Source organism: Gymnogyps californianus, chromosome 1, assembly GCF_018139145.2.
Source record: "Gymnogyps californianus isolate 813 chromosome 1, ASM1813914v2, whole genome shotgun sequence".
In the NCBI taxonomy this organism is placed as follows: Eukaryota; Metazoa; Chordata; class Aves; order Accipitriformes; family Cathartidae; genus Gymnogyps; species Gymnogyps californianus.
In genome coordinates this window covers 2,385,539-2,406,529 of record NC_059471.1, presented here as the reverse complement: position 1 = coordinate 2,406,529, position 20,991 = coordinate 2,385,539, and the positions used below count along the sequence as shown (strand labels likewise).

Below are 20,991 nucleotides of genomic sequence, written 5' to 3'. Positions count from 1 at the left end.
TACTGATGTTAATAATAAGCGATGGCAGCAAGGTCAAGGGGGATTTTGCATTTAAAGTTGGTTTTCAGCCTGAGAGCACCCCTGTAGCAGACCCTCAGCTGCAGGGCTGCTGGCATTAGGAGCAAAAGGTGGGCTGCTGCTGCAACAGGGGAAAACAAGGCTTGGTGGGCTCAGACAAAGCAGCCGTACCCAAGATCCCATTGCAAAGGGATGCTGTTTAGGCCAGGCTTTCATAGCCCAAACCCCACCGATTCGTCCTACCTCCTGACCACAGAGGAAGGCTTTCAAGTAAATCCCATTCTCCCTGACGGAGCCAGGGATGCTGTAAGGCTATTTGATGGAGAAACAGCAGGGATTTAGGGTGGCTTATGGGGTTTCTGATCTTCTGGCACCATCTAGTGGCTCACCCACACAAGAGAAGGTGGGGTTTTTTTAAATTTTATTTTATTTTCTTTTTTAAAAGGTGACAACCACCTTATCTTAAATTTCTAACGCCCTACCCAGGAGCAGAGGATATGAAGAGCCCCACACATCTCCAGCCTGGGTTCACAGCATCAGCCTGACAAAGCAACATCCACAAAAGAGGTTCTGCAATTTTTCCGGAAAATCTAGCTGGTGTCGATTTCATGGGGTTTCCATCCCCTTCCCAAATCCCGCGGGTGACACCGCACCATCAGGCTTTGAGCAGGGTACGGATGAAGGCGGACGCTGTGCTACAGAGAAAAGAAGGGGTGGGATGGCAACACAACTCAGAGACCCATGGACAGAAGCAACACAGGGGAAGCACAAGGAGGCAAAGACACTGAAGTATAAAAAAATTTAAAACTTGAAAAAATATTTTTCTTCTATCATCATCATCTAAGCTGAGACAGCCTGACCTGGAAGACGACCATTTTTGCCCTTAGCGTCCCATGCGGGCAGATCCCACTAAGGTCAATGTGGTTGCAAGCTCATAGGATCTCACAGGGTAAGATCCTCCTTAAACTATAATCAGGACCAAAACATATTGCTACAACAACGAGTCTTTTCTTTGCCCACAGCATCAGGATTTTCAACATCAGGCTGGGTTGCGTGGCCAAAAGGCATGATGATCTCTTGCCCATAGGTCCTAGACGTCCCATGGAGGGCATGGGCTATTTTGAGGCACAGACAGCCCAACCTCAAAGGGGTGCAGGGACCAAGGGCTTTTCTCCTCCTGCCAAGAGGAATGACCACTGCTCTCTACTCCCCATCTCACACAGCAGCTGTGGTCAGACCCAGGGCGGTTAAATATGCACGAGGGGCCGATGACTCCTCTCACAGGGGTGCGTTGCTCTGCTTGAACAAGCTAGGAGAGGGTGATCCCATTTTTCAGGGGTACTTTGAAATACCCTCTTAGAAGAGCCACCAGTACATTTAATCACAATGCAACTCCAACACCACGCGAAATACTCTCTGCTGCGCTCAGTAGCCTTTGGGTCTCCAGAAAGCTTGTTTAATAGAAAATAGCACCTCTCCTACCCCCTTGGACTCTGTTGTGATCGGCCACGTTTAGGACAGCAGTGTGCAAAAAGGCCAGACAGACAGCAGGTAGGTCTTGTTCTGGGAGGTTGGCATCAAAGCGGACCAGACGGACAGGGGTGGGAACAGACTAAAAAATACTGGGACAACAACAGAGACAGCATACACCGTGTTAGGGCCGTGACTGGACCCTTGGTTTGGAGGGGAGATGCTAAATGGCAGGGAAAGGGGATGAGAGATGGGCAGGTCAGGGAGAAAACAGGGTTGATTGGTACTGAGGTGATAAGATGGAGCGAGCAAAGAGCCAAGCCAGCCACAACCATCCGAGTCCCCATCCTGCGACCGCTCTTGCCTAAAGCCTGCCCAACTCCTCCATGCCTGTCTTCTCCTCATCCACGAGCCAGGGAGCAAGGGGGAGGAGGCAAGAAGGGGAAAACACCCAACCTCCCTGCACCCATAGAAGGGCTCAGCCCGGCCCCCATAGCCAGGTCCCGTTTTGGGGAGATGCCGCGAGGACGTAACGCCGCAAGTCCAAGGTACCTCGTGGAGCAGGCAATACTTGCAGGTGGCCAACCCCGACCCCCAAGGCGGTGGGTGGGCAGAGGGAGAGGGGCAGATAAGCACAGATAGGGAGTAGCCAAGTCCTCAGAAATACATCCCCATGGCACACAGCGGAAGGAATGGAGAAGGTAACACGTGAAGAGTTTGGTCCGAGTACGGACGCGGTGAAGGCTTTACTGCAGAAAAGCGACAGCGCTTCCCTCCAAGGGGATGAGAACAACTGGTGAGAAAACAGCCAATACAAGGAGAAATCTGGGTTTCCAATTGATGGCACTTCAAATCCAGCATCCCAGGCTCACTCCCTTCCTGGGTGCAATGCTACTTATTTTCACACTGCATTTCCAGTTTCACAGTGATGTAACTGGGAAGAGACTCCTGAAAGATCCCAAGCTCCAAGTGCAGCAATCGATGAGCCAAACCTTTTCAGCTATTAGCCTTATTAATTCATTCCCAGGGCTAGAGAAGCGCTACTTTATATAATTGAACAGGTTACGTTTTCTTTAGAACTGGCCAATTTAGAAGAGGTTGGTCTCAAAAACCTCTGGTAAATGCAGGAAGGAAGGGGATATTTTGCATGGGATTATTTCTATGGAGATAGCATTACGTCCACTGGGAATTTCCCAATTACGACACGCTGCAGGCCCTCAGAATAAGGCTGTTTTAAAAGGCAGCGACTTAGATCATTGTAACAGAAGGTCAGATTGCCTTCAAAACATCCACCGGCTTCAGCATCAGGCTTCCGTGGTGCTCATGGCTATGGACTATGGAATGTTCAGACCCTTATGGTCCCCCTGTGAAGCCAGATGTTTGAAAGCATCATGAAAAGCTGCGTCCTGCCCTGTCCATCTGCAGTGAAGCCATAGCAGAGAGGGAGAAAGAAAGAGAGAAAGGAAGGTTGAATGAAAAAGAGAAAGAGGAGGAAAGCACCAGAATTACCTGATCATGTGATAGCTGTGAGATGCCAGAATGCAGCAGAGAGAAAGAGGAGGAACATGCACAACAGTCAGAGCAGTAAGAAAATAAACAAGGCAAAGAGGCAAAAAGAGATTGGTTAGAAGTCATCACAGTTGGTATTTCCCCTCCGGAGAGGCTGCCACGATCCTGTCACCAGGGCTGAAGCAGAACAGCAGGAGCAATCCCTACCCGCGGCTACGGAGGAGAGACAAGCCATGCGTAGGACAGAGGACGAGCACATCAAAGCGGTGGCTCTCTTCCCACCCACCCCCTCATCCTTGCATGAAGGAAGCAGCTTTGTTTTGTCCCAAAAAGGACTTGGAAAAAAAAAAAAAACAAAACAAAAAAACAATCACAACACTGAAGGCCAAATGCCAAGCCCCATTTCCCGGGGCTGAATCACATCAGCAGGTAGTAGTTGGGCAATTCTGCTGCGGTTTGTTTTTGATATATCCTCAACGCTGCTACCAATTCTTCCATGTGGTGGAGAAACTGGAACGGCAGGGAAATGGGTCTCTGCTGCACAAGGCTCTTGGAAGAGCAAGCCCTTTGCTGCAGGAGGTCCAACTTCTGGTGCTAGAGTTTCTCCTTCTTCCTTCTACTGACTTGGGGTTGAGTTGTCCCAAGGGAGAGATCCAAAAGGCGACATTTGGCCCTGCTACAATGGACCCCACGCGGCCAGACCTCTCCGAGCAACTGCCTTTCTACGTCAGGTCCAGAGGCTGGGCAGGGAGCTCATTGCTCCAGGTTGATGGACCCTGAGGAAAGCTGGTGGCAGTTTCCAGCTCTTCTCACCTGTATCACACTTACACTGAGGGTGGAAGAGAAATCCTGCAATAACGCTTTCCTTCTTAGCCTGCTTCCTCTTGCCCTACTCCATCAAACCTCTTCCAAACTGGAAGAAATTCAACCTGTGCAGAGAGGAAGAGTCCAGCTATTGCCAAGTCCACGTAGCTGCGATTTCTCCCTCTCTCCAAGCATGCCTCATTTCACTCTGCTCTGGGACCTACAGTTCCCATTCAGCAGGTTGAATCCATTTAATTTCTTCAGCTGTGGTCTCCTGGGTCTGATTCAGGAAAGCCTTCTAAAACTGACTTTCGGAGATGATGCAAAAGACTGCAAATATCTCATCAACTTGGCCTTCAAATTCTGCTCTTCAGAGAGGTCAGTCCCTGCCTCCAGACCCCTCTGTGCATTTCCGTATCTGACAGAGAAATACAGGGTCTAAAGAGCAGGGACATCTCTTATTAAACCAACGGACGAATTTCAGGAGTGGAGGAAGCTTCCAGACAACTCAGCCGCAATGCCCTTCTAGAGGAAAGGTTTAATTGGCCACAATTCAGATCACAAGACTTCTTAGAAAAATTTTAATCTCATCTTGGTCAGTGGTTTCATTAACTGTTGGGAAACCTAATCTGAGAGGAGAGTTTTGAATCTGCTGCTCACTCCGTTATCCCATGCTGGAACCGGGGACCCGCTGGGCACAGGTCTACCAGGGTGGGACTGTGCAAGTCATGAATTTAGACACAATTACGAACAGACCCAACATGTGGCCTGAAGTCAAATCCATAGCGGGTGCTGGCAGGAGCAATAGCCGACTGTAACATGGCAAAAATACCCAGGTAATTATGCACCCAGGGGAAGGAAAGAGATTGCTGCAAGCAGATGATCTGGGACAACGTGACAGCAGAATCACTAGCTCACGAGGCTGAAGCAAATTAAATTGCTGCTCCTAACACGAAGGCATTTCGGATATCAAGAAGGAAAGTGTAGGTCCCTTGATGTCTCTAGGACAGTCATTTGTGCATGCCAAAGCAGATGAGATTATGGAGCCAGGGGAAGAGGGGATGCAGTTTCAGAATGACACATTTTCCCAGGAGAAGGCTGCTGCATCTCGCTGGAGGGAACGCATCTCTCTCTGAGCTCACGCTTTTTCCCCAGAGAGGGTTATTACACTGTCACCACTGACAGCTAAAATGCCTCCTAGGAGAAAAGGCACATCACCGGGAGGACACCGTGGTTTCCTCCAGTATAATCAGGAGGAGGGTAGCTTGGCCAACTCTGCCATCAGGAAGTTGATTCACCTCCTACTGATTTATCAGTGTCTTAACTTGCTCTGCTCCTAGGTTTTATGCTCCACGTTTGTTTTCAGGGACCCTGGCTAACAGAGAGGCTTCTGCCGTGCCCTCATCAAATCCTCGCTCTCCCTTTTCTTTGGAAAATGGAGAGACTTTCTCTATGCATCAAACTAAGCAACTGATTTGATTTGCTAAATCATAAGATTTCTATTTCTTCATCCAAACGGGAACAAACTGATTTAAGAAAACTATAACATGTTCTTTTTGAAGACTATAATGGTGGGATCTCAAAACATCTCTTCTTCCTCTAAAGCATTTTAATCTCTTTCTCAACGTCCATTTCCCTAAAGCATTTACAGTTTCTCTCCCACACACATTTATGAGTGGAGCAAGGCATCTATCGCTACTATTTTGAGATCTCTCATTCTTCTTAAAAAGTAGCGACTGCATCCAATTCAATGTCACATCTCAGAAGTGGAATTACTGTTTGCAGTCTTTGTAGGGATTTTTAATAAACAGTTTCCCTGCTATTGCAATCCAAGCGCCTGAGGAGCACGGTGCTCCTCTCTCCCATCTCCACCCCACGCTCTGAACAAAAACACACGCCACAAATACATGAGAGTCGAGCTGTAACAATGCTACTTACTTCTGGAATATAAAAACTCCTACAATTACGATAAATGAAATGAGATCAGACGTGATCCAGATTAGGTGGTACTCGTCTGGAGGCTAGAAGACAAAAAACAGAAGCAGACCTTAAACCTTCTGGTTTGTACAATCACAGAGGGACCACACATTGCTTAACATTGAAGTTACCACCAGGGCAGAAAGAAAAGCACAGAGCTGCAGGGGTCACATATAAATCACAACGTTTATGACATTTCTAATGCTAGCCTGTCATCCAAAATGACGTTATCAGGAAAAACTGCAAACAGGAACAATTTTAAACTCTCCCTCCTTTCGGGTGTTGACATTTTCTCAGAGCTCTGTGGCCTGAAAGTTTCCTATCTCAGCTGTACCTCGAGGTGAGGGTAAGATGCTGTTTGGAAATCCAAGTCTGTGGGAAAACACAGAAATATATACACATTGCACATGAGAACATGAGATATGCAGGGTCCATTTTGAGTGCTAATGTTAGCTGTTCTGCACAGTCCCCATGCTATAAGCATATACTTCTCCATTTCTGTCCTTTAAGGCACCAGTAGCTCTGGCTCTATTTGCCTAAGTGCCTGTGGTCATCACACCAGCTAAACCCATCATCTGAACCCAGCACAGAAGCACGCTACCTCACATTCATTTTTGTGCTGCCCAGGAAAGACAGCAAGTGATAATAATAATAATAATAATAAACTCCTGATGATGCTCAGAAGGCATCTACCCAGGACAGCCACCAGTGACGGTAACGAATTTCTCCTATCCCAAACCTGGACTAGTCCCAACCAGGAGAAGGTTGCTGATTTCATACCAGACAGATCCATCACAACCACCACGCCACACAAGTAATATTTCATTAGAGAAACAGAATAGATAATGCATAAAGATGAGTTCATGCAATGGTAGTGTGACATGGATAAAACCAGTTGGGAGCCATCAACTCTGCTACCTCTGTCTCCCAGCAGAGATCAACTTGTTTTTCTGCTCAGTGAGTCTTTGTGTATCTCAATTGATCCTGTGAAATTGTACCACAGAATTAGCAGAGCAATGCTTTAATTAGCCAATGCTTCTGATGGAGATTTAATCCTTGTATTTGCCAGCTTAATTACAGAACGGTGACATTTAATGTTACATTTGCTGCATCTATTAAGACGAATAGACACAAAACTGATGTTGCCCGTTTTCTTGGCAGGAGAGTGTCATCGTAACTATTTTGAATGAAAACTCAAGAGTCTTCTAAGTTAGAAGAAAATCTACACATCTAAATTTTTCATTTACGCAACCGTTGGTATTTCACAACTGAAGAACCCAAATAGCAGGTTTTCCTGTGGGGCAAAAGTTGCATTTCCTATGACATACCCCAAGCAATAGGTAGACATGAACACAGCTTTCTGGGCAAACTCCAGCATCTGATTACAGGTATTACGTATATATTTTTTTTTAAGTCCTGCAGAAAGCTCAAAGCTAGAAGTTTTTGGTACCTAATCAAGGTTTTATAAGTGACAAAAATGGAATTTCAAGGTGATCAAAAGGGGAAAACTGGATTTTTTTTTTCCAAAGACATGCACCCCACGCACATCGTTATGAAGAGTGCCCAGTGAGCAGATGCCTCCTCAGCCCTGCAGAGGAAGGAGCATGGGTCAGCAAACATCTATTGCTGAGACAACTTGTTGTCCTGCTCCATCCGCACCAAGACCTGCTCAGGAATTTGCTATATTTCACCTGCAATTCCTCTTTTTTAGACAGGGCTGTTTCACTGGGATTACTTTGGGGTTTTTTTTAATAAACTTTACCCAATATAAGTCCTACTCCTGAAATCCTCACATTTGCAGCCCGTCAAACCCTTCATCAATTCAGTGTAACTGGGCAGAGAGCAACTCAAACCCTGGCTCTGAGAGAGACTCCCAAAAATGCAGAGAGGGGTCCCACACTGGGCATCTGCTTTAAGGACATCAAGTTGGGGGCTGAAATCCAGCCCAAGCTTTTCAAAGCCCTCCTCTATGCCATGTCTGGCCTCTTTTCTTAGCAGCAGCTTTCCATCAAGAGTAGAGGGGAGAGAGACTGTCACTTTTTCTTCTTTGTTTTTCCTTTTATTTAACTGAAACACAAGTTAAACGTATTTTTGCAATCGCAAATGGCGCCTCGGTGAACGGAGCAGAACAGATTTGCACTGTTCAGCTGGTGATAAAGCCCAACGAAGCCCCCGAGGGCGATGGGCAGCCAAAGCCTGGCAGAAACAACCATTTCGCTCCAGCTCCCAAGCCACGGCCTGCGTGGTGGAGGGGGCTCAGATGGCAAAGCTGGTTAGATTACATCACCCGGGCACTTCAATATGCAGGAAATCAAGGGATTTTTATGCTGCCGGTGACATAAGAGTGTGCACTTGCAGCAGAGGGCTGAGTTGGCAATCCAGCAGATGGGAGAGCCCTCGGAGGAAGGCTCCAAGTATCAGCAAAGAGGGTTTTGGAGTAAAAAGCTGCCAGTGATGTGCACGCAACTCCTGCCAGCTGTAGCGGAGGATGGATGTTTGCAGCAGCACAATTCAGACGACGATAATTTCTTCCGCCAACAGATTCAGTCTTTACAAAACCATTTCCAATTCTCCAGCTTCAGCACACACCAGTGTGAATTTGTGCAGTCAGACACAAGCAGTAGGTTAAGCTAAGGACATCGTGCATAGATGTTCATCCATCTACGCAGTAGTCTTGAGGTCCTACCTCCAGCTAAAGATGCAGATAACTCATTAACGTTAAATTCTCCTCGTGCTCATCTTATTCTCCCCTTTCCCAAGTAGATCTGCCAGAGCAGCAGGTAAAACAGCTGCCTCCTGTCCTATCCTCGACAGGATCTGTCATCAGAAGATAGCCTCTCCATCACAGGCACTTACACCGCTGCAGCTGAGCTCTTGTTTTGGGAATACTTTAATGCAACTATTTCATCGTTTTCCCTCCAGTCCAACATGAATATTTCTGTTTGGTTCAGAGATCCAAAGTCCTAGGGGCGTTTTCAGAGCGTTTACTGCCTATGTGATGAGCAAGGGGGCTACCTTTGGTCTCTGGTTGTTCCTTGTCCAGCAATGGGGTAGCCAGAGGTAAAACTTGTCCTCATTTGGTATTAAAAACAGGCAAAAAGCTAGTTTTGCAGCCTGGCCAAAACACAGAAGCCAGGTTTGCTGGTTCACCTGTGTGCCTGCTTCTCCTGCAACTCTAACAGCTGCTCAGCAGGTCTGGAAAGATGTTTTTCCATCACAGGAAAAAATCTTGTGGGTTAAATGGGGCATGCAACGCAATCTCCAAGGATCCCACCCAAACCCTGTATGGTGAGAGACGAGGCCAACTGAAGGAAGGGATTGTGCAAGAGGAGCATTGATCTGTTACTGTCTCAGGGCTCAGGCATACAGAAGAGGAAAACCCTCAAGCCCAATAGCACATTGAACCCAATCAAACCTTCCTGGAGCAATCCACTAGACATACGGCCGCAGTGGTCCACGGCCACCTCTACACCCCTCCACTGCATCCCCTCCTTCCAGGGGTTCGCAGCACCTTCCCGGGCATCGTGCTTACCATTAGCCAGATGGGAAAAGGCACCTTGCGAAGGACGTGGGAGCTGTCGGAGGTGACTGACTGGACGCCGGTGCACCACAGGATGGAGTACAGCCAGGGCTCATTCACAGTGTAGAGGTTCACACTCAGGTTCGCCATGGCATAGTCCCTGCCAGGAGACAGACAGGGTGAGATGCGAGTCCCCAAGCAAACATCAGACCCTCATCTCCAAGAGGAGGGCTCTTGCCATCAGCCACCGCTGTAATCACAGCTAGGTTTATTGGGTTAGGATTGCATGAAATAGTTTTTTTTTAATGGGTCACGGTCACTTCATAAGCAACCCAAGGGCATCACAATCAAATGCTTTGAACTTGAAAGCTTTCTTCACCTCTTGGATGCTATCTGACCCAGGCCACAGACCATCTCAGATACTTCCTTACGAATGACGGACACGGCATGTTTTTGTAACAACCGCCTCATCATGTTGATGTAAAATTAACGTCTGGCTCAGATGCCTGTAACACTTCATAGGCAATTTGCTTAATTAAAAACTGACAAACACGTTTCCAACATCAATTCCTACAACTTCCATGCCCTTGTTTTGGGGACAGTTGCAGAGTTACAGCTTCCAGTCTCCTGAGGTCGTTTTCCAAGAAGCTAAACCTGCAAGCTGGGGTACAGGAGCTGTCAGCAGCAAACCAAGCACTGATAGCAGACTCCGTGTACCCATAACGATTTGCATAAATTGCTCTGTTTCCTTCTCTCTGAAGCAGAAGCATCACTAATCTCCCTCACACGGGCAGCACAGAGATTAATCCTTGCAATTTAATATCGGCAAAGCACTTTGAGGTGGAAGGCCACTGTACAAGACGGGGACATCTCAAAGCTCACAACGTGACCAAGCTGCTCCAAAGGCTAAGGGATTCTCAAGGGCAGAGGTGGCTGCAGCAATGTTACATCCAGACGCTGATTTTGGGGGGGACTGAGAGAACTGTGTTAAACCAGGGCTTGTTGAGCCTGCTCTGGCTCGTGCTGCAGGACTGCAGCAACATTTGACGGGGCACCACAAGGCCTTCAGGGTTCAAGAAACAGTCAGGTGGCAGGTCTGGTTTTGGAGACAGCTGAGGTGGGATTGATGAGAGATTGGGGCTGATGAGCTGGGAGAGATGAGAGAGTCAGCATACGGTCCTCTCCACGAGACAGAGCAAATAGGTAGGGGGAAAAACAGGCAGGAATTATCCTGCAGGTAAAGCACAGACTTGGTTTTAAGGGCGAGCAACTAGACGATTGCTGGCAGCCATGGAAAGACACCACTGGATTACGCTAAATAGGACCATGCTCTCAAACAGCTGTGGGCTCAGCTCTTCCCTACTTCCAGCCCAAACATACAGTAAGACAGCTCCTTTGGAGATATTTTTCTTCTGCAAACTGGTTTCATTTTCAAGTATTTCCTTGGGGAAAAAAAATTCAAACTCTAAAAAATAGAAAAGCTCTACTAGAGACAATCCGCCCTTTCCGAGAAGGGGGCAAAGCTGGGAGCTAACACACTGCACGGTTCAAATACAGGCTGAAGCAGAAGGAGAGGAAACCCACGCTGTGCCAATCTCATTAGAGAGGAGACCTGATCAGTCTAAATAGCTGACACAGGACAGTAATGAAAGAGGTGAATTCTCTGCAGAGAGAAATTTCTGAAAGCATATCCAGACTTTGGACTAATCAAAATTCTGTGGTAGCAACTCTGGAGCAGACGAACAGAAGCAAAGGGCAGCTGCTAATGAGGGTGAAACAGCACTTGGAGGTACTCGGTGTGAAAAGCCTTCACTTTTTCCCAGAGCTGACAGTGTCATAAGAATCAGACGATCCATATATTTGTATTTCAAAAAGGATCATCATATAGTGAATTAGCATGTAGAGTTATCAGTCAGCTGTGCGCTCCTGGGAACAGCCTGGATTCTGGGTGACGGGGAGGGACAAGCTTGCACAGCTCAAGCTTTCAAGAGCAAGTCCATCTGAAAAATACCTCTGTGCAGATAAGACAGCCTGGGATGATCAGAAAAGATGCTGCTGGGCCAGGGATGCACGCAGGGCACAAGGATGCACAGAGCTGTGAACACCCGCCGTGGAGCACACGGGCTGTCACGCAGTGTCCAAACAGAGGGCTGTACCTGACATCCTCGTTCGTGACCTTGGTGTAACGCAAGTTGAGCTTCACGATGCCCTTCTCCCTCATGCGCTCCGTGTCCAGCTTGAGGCCAGAAGTCTGCTGGAAACCTGGCGCAATCTGTCTGACCAGCTGCCTCTCCGTGTCCGGCAGCCACATCACCTGCGGAGGGAGAGAGACAGAGGACCAGCTATGGCAAAGATGGTTCACAAAGCTGGTAACACGAGGCAGCTTTGCCGACAGCCAGTCTACACCAAGCCAGAAGCAAAATCACATGAGAGACTGCCTCGTTTGTCATACAAATTGTCTGGGAGACACTTAACAGCCTCCCACATCTTTAATCAAATGCATTTCAGGATTATCCTCAAGCCCAAAGGACTGTAACGCACAAAAGCTTAGAGGTGAAAAGCGTTGAGATACAAAGGGATCAGGCCAAGGGCTCATGAGAAGAGACATGGTGTATCCTTGAAAACCTGTCCTCCCTGCCCAGTTCAGGGCACAGAGAGAACTAAGGACATGAGGCTAGAATTGACCTTGCAGACAGGATGCACAGGAGAAGCCTTCCATGATCCCATGGCTAAGACTAGTTTTATTCACCCTCTTTTACGAGGGCTACATCTACTCCAACCCAGGGCAAGGATTTCCCTACGTTCATACCACGCTTTGAAAGCGTGTCAAATTAATTACTGTTAACATGCTCAGCTGCTAGATGTGAAGTGGATGCAGAAACCAAGCTGGGCTTGTGCCATGCAGAGGCTGGGCCCAACCAGATGATCTCAGCAGTACCACTGGGCATTGCATTAACCCATGTTTAATAACTCAGTGACACTCATCTACTAAAGCATGAGAGGAGCACAGATGCAGCCACATGCATTTTCAATCGGGAACCATCAAACCTGGGTGAGAAATACCACTTCACAACCCCACATCTATGTTCCGACTGTTTTTCTCCTGCTCTCCATCCCAATATCCAAGGAGAAGGCAGCATGGTACTCCCTTGGATCTAGCCAAGCTGGCAGAAGCTTGTGGATAACGCTGTCACTGCAGCCATGTAGTTAATTGGAAATTGGGTGGCAGTCGTCAGTCATTAGAAAGACGGATGGAAGTTAAAAATAGCTCCGTTCCCTCCGGGATCCATCACTGCGCAAGGCAGTGCTGAACTTGTCTGCGCATGCAGATGCGCCTAATCAGTACAGATGAAATGTCTGAGCTGCAAGTGATGTAGTCATTCCACTTGTCAGCCTCACCACGCTATTTTCAACCAGTCCATATTCAAGAGAGCGCACAGGGCAAGTGAAAGAACCAGATTTCCCTCCCAAGACAGGTCAAGGAGAGAAGTTTTCCAAGGGACACCCACAGTCCCCAGGTCTGGGTGCCCTTCTGACACATGGGAAGTGGTGTTCTCCCTCCAGAAGAGATCATTGCATCAGAGGGAGCTCCCGGGCTGGGTGAAGATCTATACCTTGTGGTCAGAGAGGACACAGCTAACAAGGCTGGCTGGACTCTGATTGCAGCCGCTCAGAGCTGGAAATCAAAATGTTTGGCATAACCCAGCAAGGACAATTCTGGGGCAGAAATGAAAGTCTGAAGAGATCTCTGCAGGTACATAGACCTCCTTTTGCTGAAAACCTCTCCGCTCTGGGACATCCATTTCTCCTCCAAGCAGAAGCTGACTCTAGGCTGAAACAGTTGCCCAGCCCAAGGAGAAGGATTATTTAAAACCAAGGAGTCTGAGGGAGAGGAAGGCCTCTCTGCTGCTCGCAACTGGCCTCCAGGTCTCAGCCTCTTCTCTCATGTCTGAGGGTCTTATCGAAACACTTGGTGGGAAGGGACCTCAGGAGATCTCTACTCCAACACAAACCAGCGCCAGCACTGATTTCAGACCAGGTTGCTCAGGGCTTTGTCTAGTTCGGTCTTGAAAAGCTCCAAGGATGGAGATCCCTCAAGTCCTTCCGGGCCCCGCTCAACACTTGCCTGCCCTCACAGGGAAAACTCGTTTCCTTATATCCAGCTGGAGCCTCTCCTGTTTCAATTTATGACCACTGCCTCCCATCCTCCTGACATGCAGCTCAGTGAAGAGCTTCGGTCCAACTTCTCAACAACCTCCTTGCCGCTACTGGGGAGACCTAACAGCAGCTCTCCAAAGTCTTGTCTTTTCCAGGATGAAGAGACTCAGTTCCCTCAGCCCCTCTTCACATCCAGCCCCCTGACCAGTTTGGTGGCCTCTGCAGGACTTGCCCCAGTTTATCAACATCTGTCTTGTACTGGTGAGCCCCACACTGAACACACGATTGCTGAGTAAGGGGAATAATCACTTCCCTCCATCTACTAGCTATACTACCATTAGTACAGCCCAAGATGCTATCAAGCCTCCTCACTGCCAGGGCACACTGCTGCATCAGCAGTCACCTTGGGTGGCTTTCAGAGGTCCATGCTAACCCCAGCCTCTGGGACCACCAGCCTGCAGGCACAGTCCTCCCCCAGCATGACTTCCTGGCTGGCATTTCAAATCAAGTGTCCAAAATGGATCACTCAAGGATTGATGCCCAAACGGAGACACTCCAGGATTCGGGGAAACCCGTAAGGAAGGCAATTTTGGAAACGTCACCAACCCCACAGGACTCACAGCCTGTTGCCGAATTCCCGATGCCAGGATGGTTTCCAGGGTGATGTTGATGTAAGTGCTGTAGTAGGGATGAGCTGATGGCAGGTCCTGGAAGTTCAGGATGAGCGATGTGTTGTCCTTGATCACCTCTAGCATATCTGCCAGCTTGCAGACTGACTGGTTGGCAGCTTCCAAGTAGTCAGACCTTGAGAGAGACCCAGCCGTCCAGAAAGGGTCGTTCTGAAAGCAAAGCACATCCCAGTATTACTGCCACAAAGTCCAGACTCCTCCAGTACAGGTGAAGACCCTTTTCTGTCCCAGCTTGGCAACAGTAGGGCATGCTGACAGCTACTCTCGATGACCATTTTGCAGCTTGCTGAAGTGTTTCTCTGTGCCTCAGTTTCCCTAGCCAAGGGGAGGTCACAGATCCTTACTGGAAGCAAGGTGTGCTGGACAGGTCACCCCATTTTCAGAGGAAGAGCAGAGCTATGGGGCAGTAACGTAATTTTCCAAGGTAGTAAGCTTAAAATGTACTTTCTCACATTATGTACACAATCACCAAGGATTCTTCAGGATCCAAAAATAAAAAGGACCAGCTACTATATAACTAAGAGTGATCAGAGAGGAGCTATGGGCTGTTGGAAGAGATGGGCTCCTGACTTAAGGACATTCAGGAACGACTGCTTCAAAGTACATCCCAAAAAGCATCCTTCCAGATGCTGTCTTGGCCATTCTCATCTGGCAAGCAGCAGTTTCCCTGCATTCCCACTCCCGTAACCACATCTGCAAGCCAAGCGAGTTTCTGTGCAGCTGTAATACATAGACATCCCCATCACACCTCCAGACCAGCTCAGAACAGCAGTGAAGCTATGGTGGTTTCAGGCTTCCACTAAACAAGCACCCAGGGAACTCCAAGCAGGCATATGAAACCAGTACCTGAGCTTGCATCACTGCAGCAATGCCTCAGCAAGCCACGTTCAGGCTTGCATGAGTGTGCCAGAGTGCTGCAGCCCTCCTTCCAGACCACAGCTAATGCCCTCCAAGAAGGTTACAGCCGCTGGCCAGAGGGCAGCTTGGCAAAAAGAAACCCACCTGCAACTTGGCTGCACGCGAAGGATGGGTCAAGCCCATCCCGCAGCAATTCCTCCCCTCCTCGACTTGGAAGGCTGAATTTCTTGCTTTTTCTTTGTAAAGACAATTGTCTCCAAAAGTAAATGAAAGAAAGAGGAACAGCATATAACACGCCGTCTTTTCTGTTCTCTTTATAATCACGTTCTCCCTCCTGGGGGGTCTTGAAGTTCTTTGTGGTGTCAACCAGGCATTAAAGCCCCTTCTTCCAGGTGGTAGAAGAGGCACAGAAAGACAACATGTCCTTTAGACCAAGTCTAAGTTTAGTAGAGGACAGAACTAAATGTGGTTCACGGACGCTTGGTCTAGCTGCACTTCAGACCACTCCACTGAGGAGATGGATCTACACCTTTCCACCTCAAAGAGGGTTTAGGCATGAGCTTTTATCCCATGGCCATGGCTCCAGGACATCCTCTCCATGGCCTACGCACCTTTAGGAACCACTCTCCAGCATTGAGCTTTTCCAGGTCGGTCCAGTTGAACATGGAGGAGTGCTCGTAGGCCCGCTCTGGAAACACTTCCTCCACGTTTGTTGTTCTCCTGAGTGTCTTGTCATGCATCAGAAACGGCACTCCATCATAGCTGCAAAGACAGTCAGAGGCCCCATTACAGGTGGAGGTGCACAGCCACGTACACAGTACTAGAGAAATGCCCATTCCCACTCCAGCCTCTCTCGTGGCTTCACATCAAAATCACTGTGAAGATCTCGACCAGCTTAACACATCCCCAGCATCCTCAAGACCAGTTGAAATGAGATGCACCCAGAGGAAAAAGCTTCTTAGATACCTGCTAGATGTTTGCAGTCATTCACATGCTGACATAACCCTATCCATCCCTCCCTCCCTCCTCCCCACTACCCCCTCAAAAATTCTGGAGTACCAAACTCAGGTAGCTTGGACAAGAACACCCACCCTGAATGCTCACGCTAACCAAAGCTTTCTGCAGTCTCCATAGCTCCCAATAATGTCAGAGGTTTTCCATACCGTGGATGCAGACACAAACACACTATATGGGAACTTACTGTTCACGGGCTTTCAGCAATACGCAAGGGTTCCAAGCTACCAAAATTGCTCTGAAATTGCCTTTTCCAATTGGAAATCGGTTTCAGGAAACAGCCATGCTCACATGAGTTGTTAAGCTCATGCATCTTAAAGAAAACCCGCCTCTCAGATGAAACTAAATAGCCAAATGCATGCCCTGTGGTTTTTAAGCCATCTAGATATTACAGAACAATGGTTCTCGGAAACCTAAAAAGCTCTTTAAACTTTCTTCCACCCAATTTTCTGTGACTGGGTCAGTGGTAACACCATGCAGGGCAGTGACTGTTTCTATCAAGGGCAGGGGGACAGTTGTCTGCACTCAGAAATCAAGATAAACCCAGGGCAGCCAGCCTGATTACAATGACATTTTCCAAAGCAAGGAGCCCATCTTCATAATAAGAGATTCAGATAAGTCTGGAAAGGAGATGGGGTTAAAATACAAAACCCATTTGAATTAGGCAACAACCCAGAGTACTCACCCCCAGAGCTAGAGGGAAAACAAAAAAGAGTTTTAGATGATGGAGCAAACGCTGCCTCAGCTTTACCATTGCCGGCAGAAGTCCCTTATCACAAAGGTCGCTGCCATCTCTATTTGCTATTTCTAGCATGCACTGTGCCAACTACTTCCCCTCCAACCCGAAGCAACACGCTGACACAGCAATACCACGCTCAGCAGCACACCACGCTGCTGCAATCAGAAGGGTTTTTAATAAATACAGTTTGAAAAAAAAAAAAAGATGTTAAGCAACTGCAGAATTAAGAGTGTGCAGTGTTTAAGGGAGATAGAAGCGCAAGTCTTAACATCTCACAGCAGAGCATCATCAGATACTGCTAAGCCTTAACCACAGTGCGGTTAAGGTTAAGTCCTATAGGGCACTTAATATTCGCTTCCTCCTTCCTAATCCTTACCCTTACGGAGTCACTCAGCACTACCCAAGGCTAACCACAACGTATTAGCAGGCACAGGTTTGAAAAAATAATTCAGAGACAGAAATCAGAGCTTTAGAAGAAGAGGTGTGGGAGGAGGTAGGAGATGAGAGAGGAACACACAGCAATACTATGCTCCTGCTGCTTGAAGTAAAGTTGACTTTATAACCAGCACTGGCTTTATAACCAGGGCCACCCAGTTTGGGGTGTGTAACGGGTAGGGAGCAGGATGCGATGGGTCTGAGTGTATGTCCAAGCAGCCCACCCATGGCTGATATGCGCCTAGAACATGGAAACATCCCAGGAGGGATGTCCTGGGGACATCAGAGGTGGAGCGGACCCATCCAGCCACAGGCACAAAGAGCGTCTTTCAAAGGGCTAAGGACAGCAACGGGTGTTGTGACGCAAACCCTCCCCAAAGTTGCTGTCAGTTGGATTGAAAGCTCACTTTTTGGTCTGAAGGTCACCGGAGTCCTCTTTTTATAAAGATGCTTGGGTCTCCTAGAGAGGGCCTCAGATACTTGGGCCATCAAGGGCTTTGTTTAAGCTACGGATGCTTGGAGTGCTCCTCTGGGATGGCTGATGGGTGGCAACATGGAAAGCTCTTGGAGCTTTTCCAGCTCTCCTCCTTCCAAAAGTCCACCTTTCTCCTTGGCCAGTGCTAATGGAAGCAACTGATTCAGCCACATGAGCCAAGTGCTCATCTGTGAGTCTGGACAGTCAAGTAGTTGTCCCTTCACAACACTTAATGAACTAATTTTGGAAAGAACAAGAATTGTATCACGTACATCCCAATTCATACTTTATCCTTCCACAATGACCTTCCACTCCCCAGTGGGAAGAAATTCCTTTAGTTTTTATATCATCTGCTCTCAAACAATTACACAAAGAAAAAAAAAGCACCCTAACAAACTTCAGAAGCCCTTCTTCCACCAGGCAAAAACATCTTTCCATCAACACCAACCTCCAAAGCAGTCAGGGAAAGAGAAAATATCAGCTTTGAGTCTTTCTTGTGTTTATAACTGGAACTGAGACAAACTGAGCGATCACCAAGATAAAGCACTACTGCTCCCTTCGTGCTACTTCTGCCCTCTTGCACATCTACATAACTCAAGCAAAAAACCACAGTTCAGAAACGGAACAAGAATATTAAAGAATGATCACACTCCTGGAACAAAGCATGGTTCTTGAAGTTACCCTCTCTAAAGCCTTTCTAAATTGGCCTTGTCAATTCAGCTCAACATTTGCCTGCAAGGAATGACTTTTTGACAGTCAGCAGTATCACTGGGTTCCTCCTTCCCCCGGCAGTAGTGGCATGCGAGGGAGGGGAGGAGGAGAAAGGGCTTACTCCTGGGCTGCTAAATTCTTGTGACAGTTTTGCAAGGCTGGTAAAAACCCTCCTGAAGACTTGCAGTGCAATGGAGTCAGTTTGGGATCTCCGCTCTCTCTGCGCCCGGGGCACCCCAGCAAAAGTCACATTTGAGCAGTTCTGTCTCTTCCCAAGGCCAGCTGACTTCAAGCCAGGCTAGAAACCAGGTGCTGTTTCACTGCAATAAACCACACTCTAGGATAAACTACAGTCTTCCTGCAAATGAAGATTAGTTTCATGACAAAGGTATCCAGGTTCCCCCACCTGGACAACTTCACCTTTAGTCACCTCAGTGAAACAATTAGCAGCATCTGTGCATTATGAATGGAGACAGCTAGGAGTTAATCGGATACGTTCACCACAACAGCCCTTTTCAATGGGAAAGGGCAGTAACAACCAGACACACATCAGACAGGAAAGACCCATCAGCATGGTTTGGGCCATCCGCAGAGAAAGTCTCAGACCAACCAGCACACCGGCTTACCTCAGTACAACATCAGCTTGGACTCCATACATCTTCTGCTCCACGGCCTTCTGGAAGGACATCAGAGTGTTTTCTGGTGCCAACTATGGGGAAAAAAAGAGCAATGAAAGATTCATAGTAAGTGGAAATGTTTGCAAAATGGTGTCAGCGAGGTTTAGAGATATTAGGGAGCCAAAACAATCTCATTTTGCAGATTACGCACTGGCTAGTTACACTGGCGTACCAGCGTTCCCCAGACAGAATCGCATCTTACTGAAGTCTGGAGATGACCAATGCGTTTGCCTCCACTGATGGTCTTTCACACACAGGATAGAATTCAATGCAGAGTTATCGTGGCTTGCAATGCCAGAAACCCGGCTAGTTTGAGATCTGGTGCAAAATTAGTGCATGAGAGATTTGCTCACCAGCATGGTCCCCCAGACAGTGGCTTGCTGAAGACCCCGAGCAAGTGATTGTTCATGTGATACCAATTCTCTATTCACAGGTTATATCTAGAGCTACCTAAACCACCTTAACGGTTCTTCATTCTCGTACTTTTCTATGCAAACAGCGATTACGATGCCATTATAGAAAGAAGAAAGTCCATAAACCAGGGTATTATCCATACCATGGAGAACAACTAGACCACAGTTTCTCCAGCACGCTTTATTTCCACATCTACTCATTCAATAAAGTCATCTATTACTCAGTCTAAAAATCATTTATTTCTCTAATAACAAATGTTCTAGTTAGTTTTAACAACAATTTAAAAAAATAGCCTGAAGCCTAGAAAAATTTATCCCAAAGGCTATCACATATAAGGACTCAAATTTTGTTTCAAATTCCTTCCTGTTGAATGGAGCAGATGGTAACAGAATTCGGGTTTGTTTAAAAATATAGTGTGAAGACAAATACTTTGTTTTTCTACAAAACCAGTACAGTATAGCTAGCCCCAAAACGTCCATAAACCAACAACAGGCAGACCAGAAAAAAAAAAAAAAGTAGTAGACAACTGTGGAGAGAAAACCTGGCAGCTTTTCTGCACTGCAACATGAGCACATCAAAATAAAGCTATTTTTAAAAATCATTTTCTTTTTTCCAATTTCACTTTCAGGTTTAGAGCACCTGTAATATCCTGTTTTTCCACTTATCTCTGCCACCACCAGGATCAGTAAGTTTCCATGAAGACACAATGAGCATTCACAACCCATGATTTTCAAGAATTACTCAGGGGTTGGAAAGAGGAATAATTAAGAACAAAGGCCTAAATGCACCATGCAAGCAAGATGCACAATAAATATAAAAACCTGCTCAAGAGTTTAAGGTGTCTCTGAGAATCACTTGTTTTCTTATAAGCTGATCACCATAGATGCTCAGGTCAGCAAAGCTTTGGGGTAAAATAATCAGACCAAATGTCAGCAACAATCTTCACATAGCTCCGGCATCTCTCTACCGAATTCCTCTGGCTCAAGCCACGCATCAATACGAGTTCATTTTTATGTTTGTTCAACAAAGGCAACACAGAGGCACGTTATCTTCCTAAAAAAAGCTCCCAATCAAAGCCTGACTTGTCTAGGCGAAGACAGAGGCAACACCCCCAATCACACCCTCTTGCACAGCCCAGCACTGGGTCACGCAAGGTCGGGCTGAAAGAGCTTTTTGCAATATATGCACGATGCCCAGAGCTGTCAGCAGGGAGCAGCAGCCACAAAGATCTGAAGATCCCATCCAGCCTTGCTCCATCTCCTTGGGTTGCTTTCAGCATCTCGGGTTTCCCCTCCCAAGTAGCTCAGGTTTCCTCAGGATAACACCGCAAGGTGATCCTCTCTCTACAGGGTAACGCTCAATATTTGCTTTCGGAGACTGCAGCAATCACAAGGAAATAAAGTGAGTAGTCTTCAAACGTGAGACAGCTGAGCTAGAGAAACCAAAGGGCAATGCAAGCTCACCAGCCTGTCAGGAAGGGTTGCCGGGTAGATGTCCCAGCTCAAGATGTGACACCACATCTT

At 47.4% G+C, this 20,991-nt stretch overlaps 1 protein-coding gene across 2 annotated transcripts in view; it reads right to left on the bottom strand.

Annotated features, from left to right (window-relative positions):
• The window catches only part of GDPD5 (glycerophosphodiester phosphodiesterase domain containing 5), a 173,997-nt gene that overhangs the window by 2,636 nt on the left and 150,370 nt on the right, over nt 1-20,991 (bottom strand). Inside the window, exons 9-14 of one of the 2 annotated variants that reach the window (XM_050913564.1) lie at nt 19,004-19,086; nt 15,615-15,765; nt 14,077-14,295; nt 11,455-11,612; nt 9,311-9,458; nt 5,740-5,822 (exon numbers count right to left, since the gene is read on the bottom strand). In XM_050913564.1, coding sequence (XP_050769521.1) covers nt 5,740-5,822; nt 9,311-9,458; nt 11,455-11,612; nt 14,077-14,295; nt 15,615-15,765; nt 19,004-19,086 — 842 coding nt within the window. Of the gene's footprint in view, nt 1-5,739; nt 5,823-5,845; nt 6,151-9,310; nt 9,459-11,454; nt 11,613-14,076; nt 14,296-15,614; nt 15,766-19,003; nt 19,087-20,991 lie in introns of those variants that run through there. The other variant, XM_050913572.1, reaches the window with a different exon arrangement.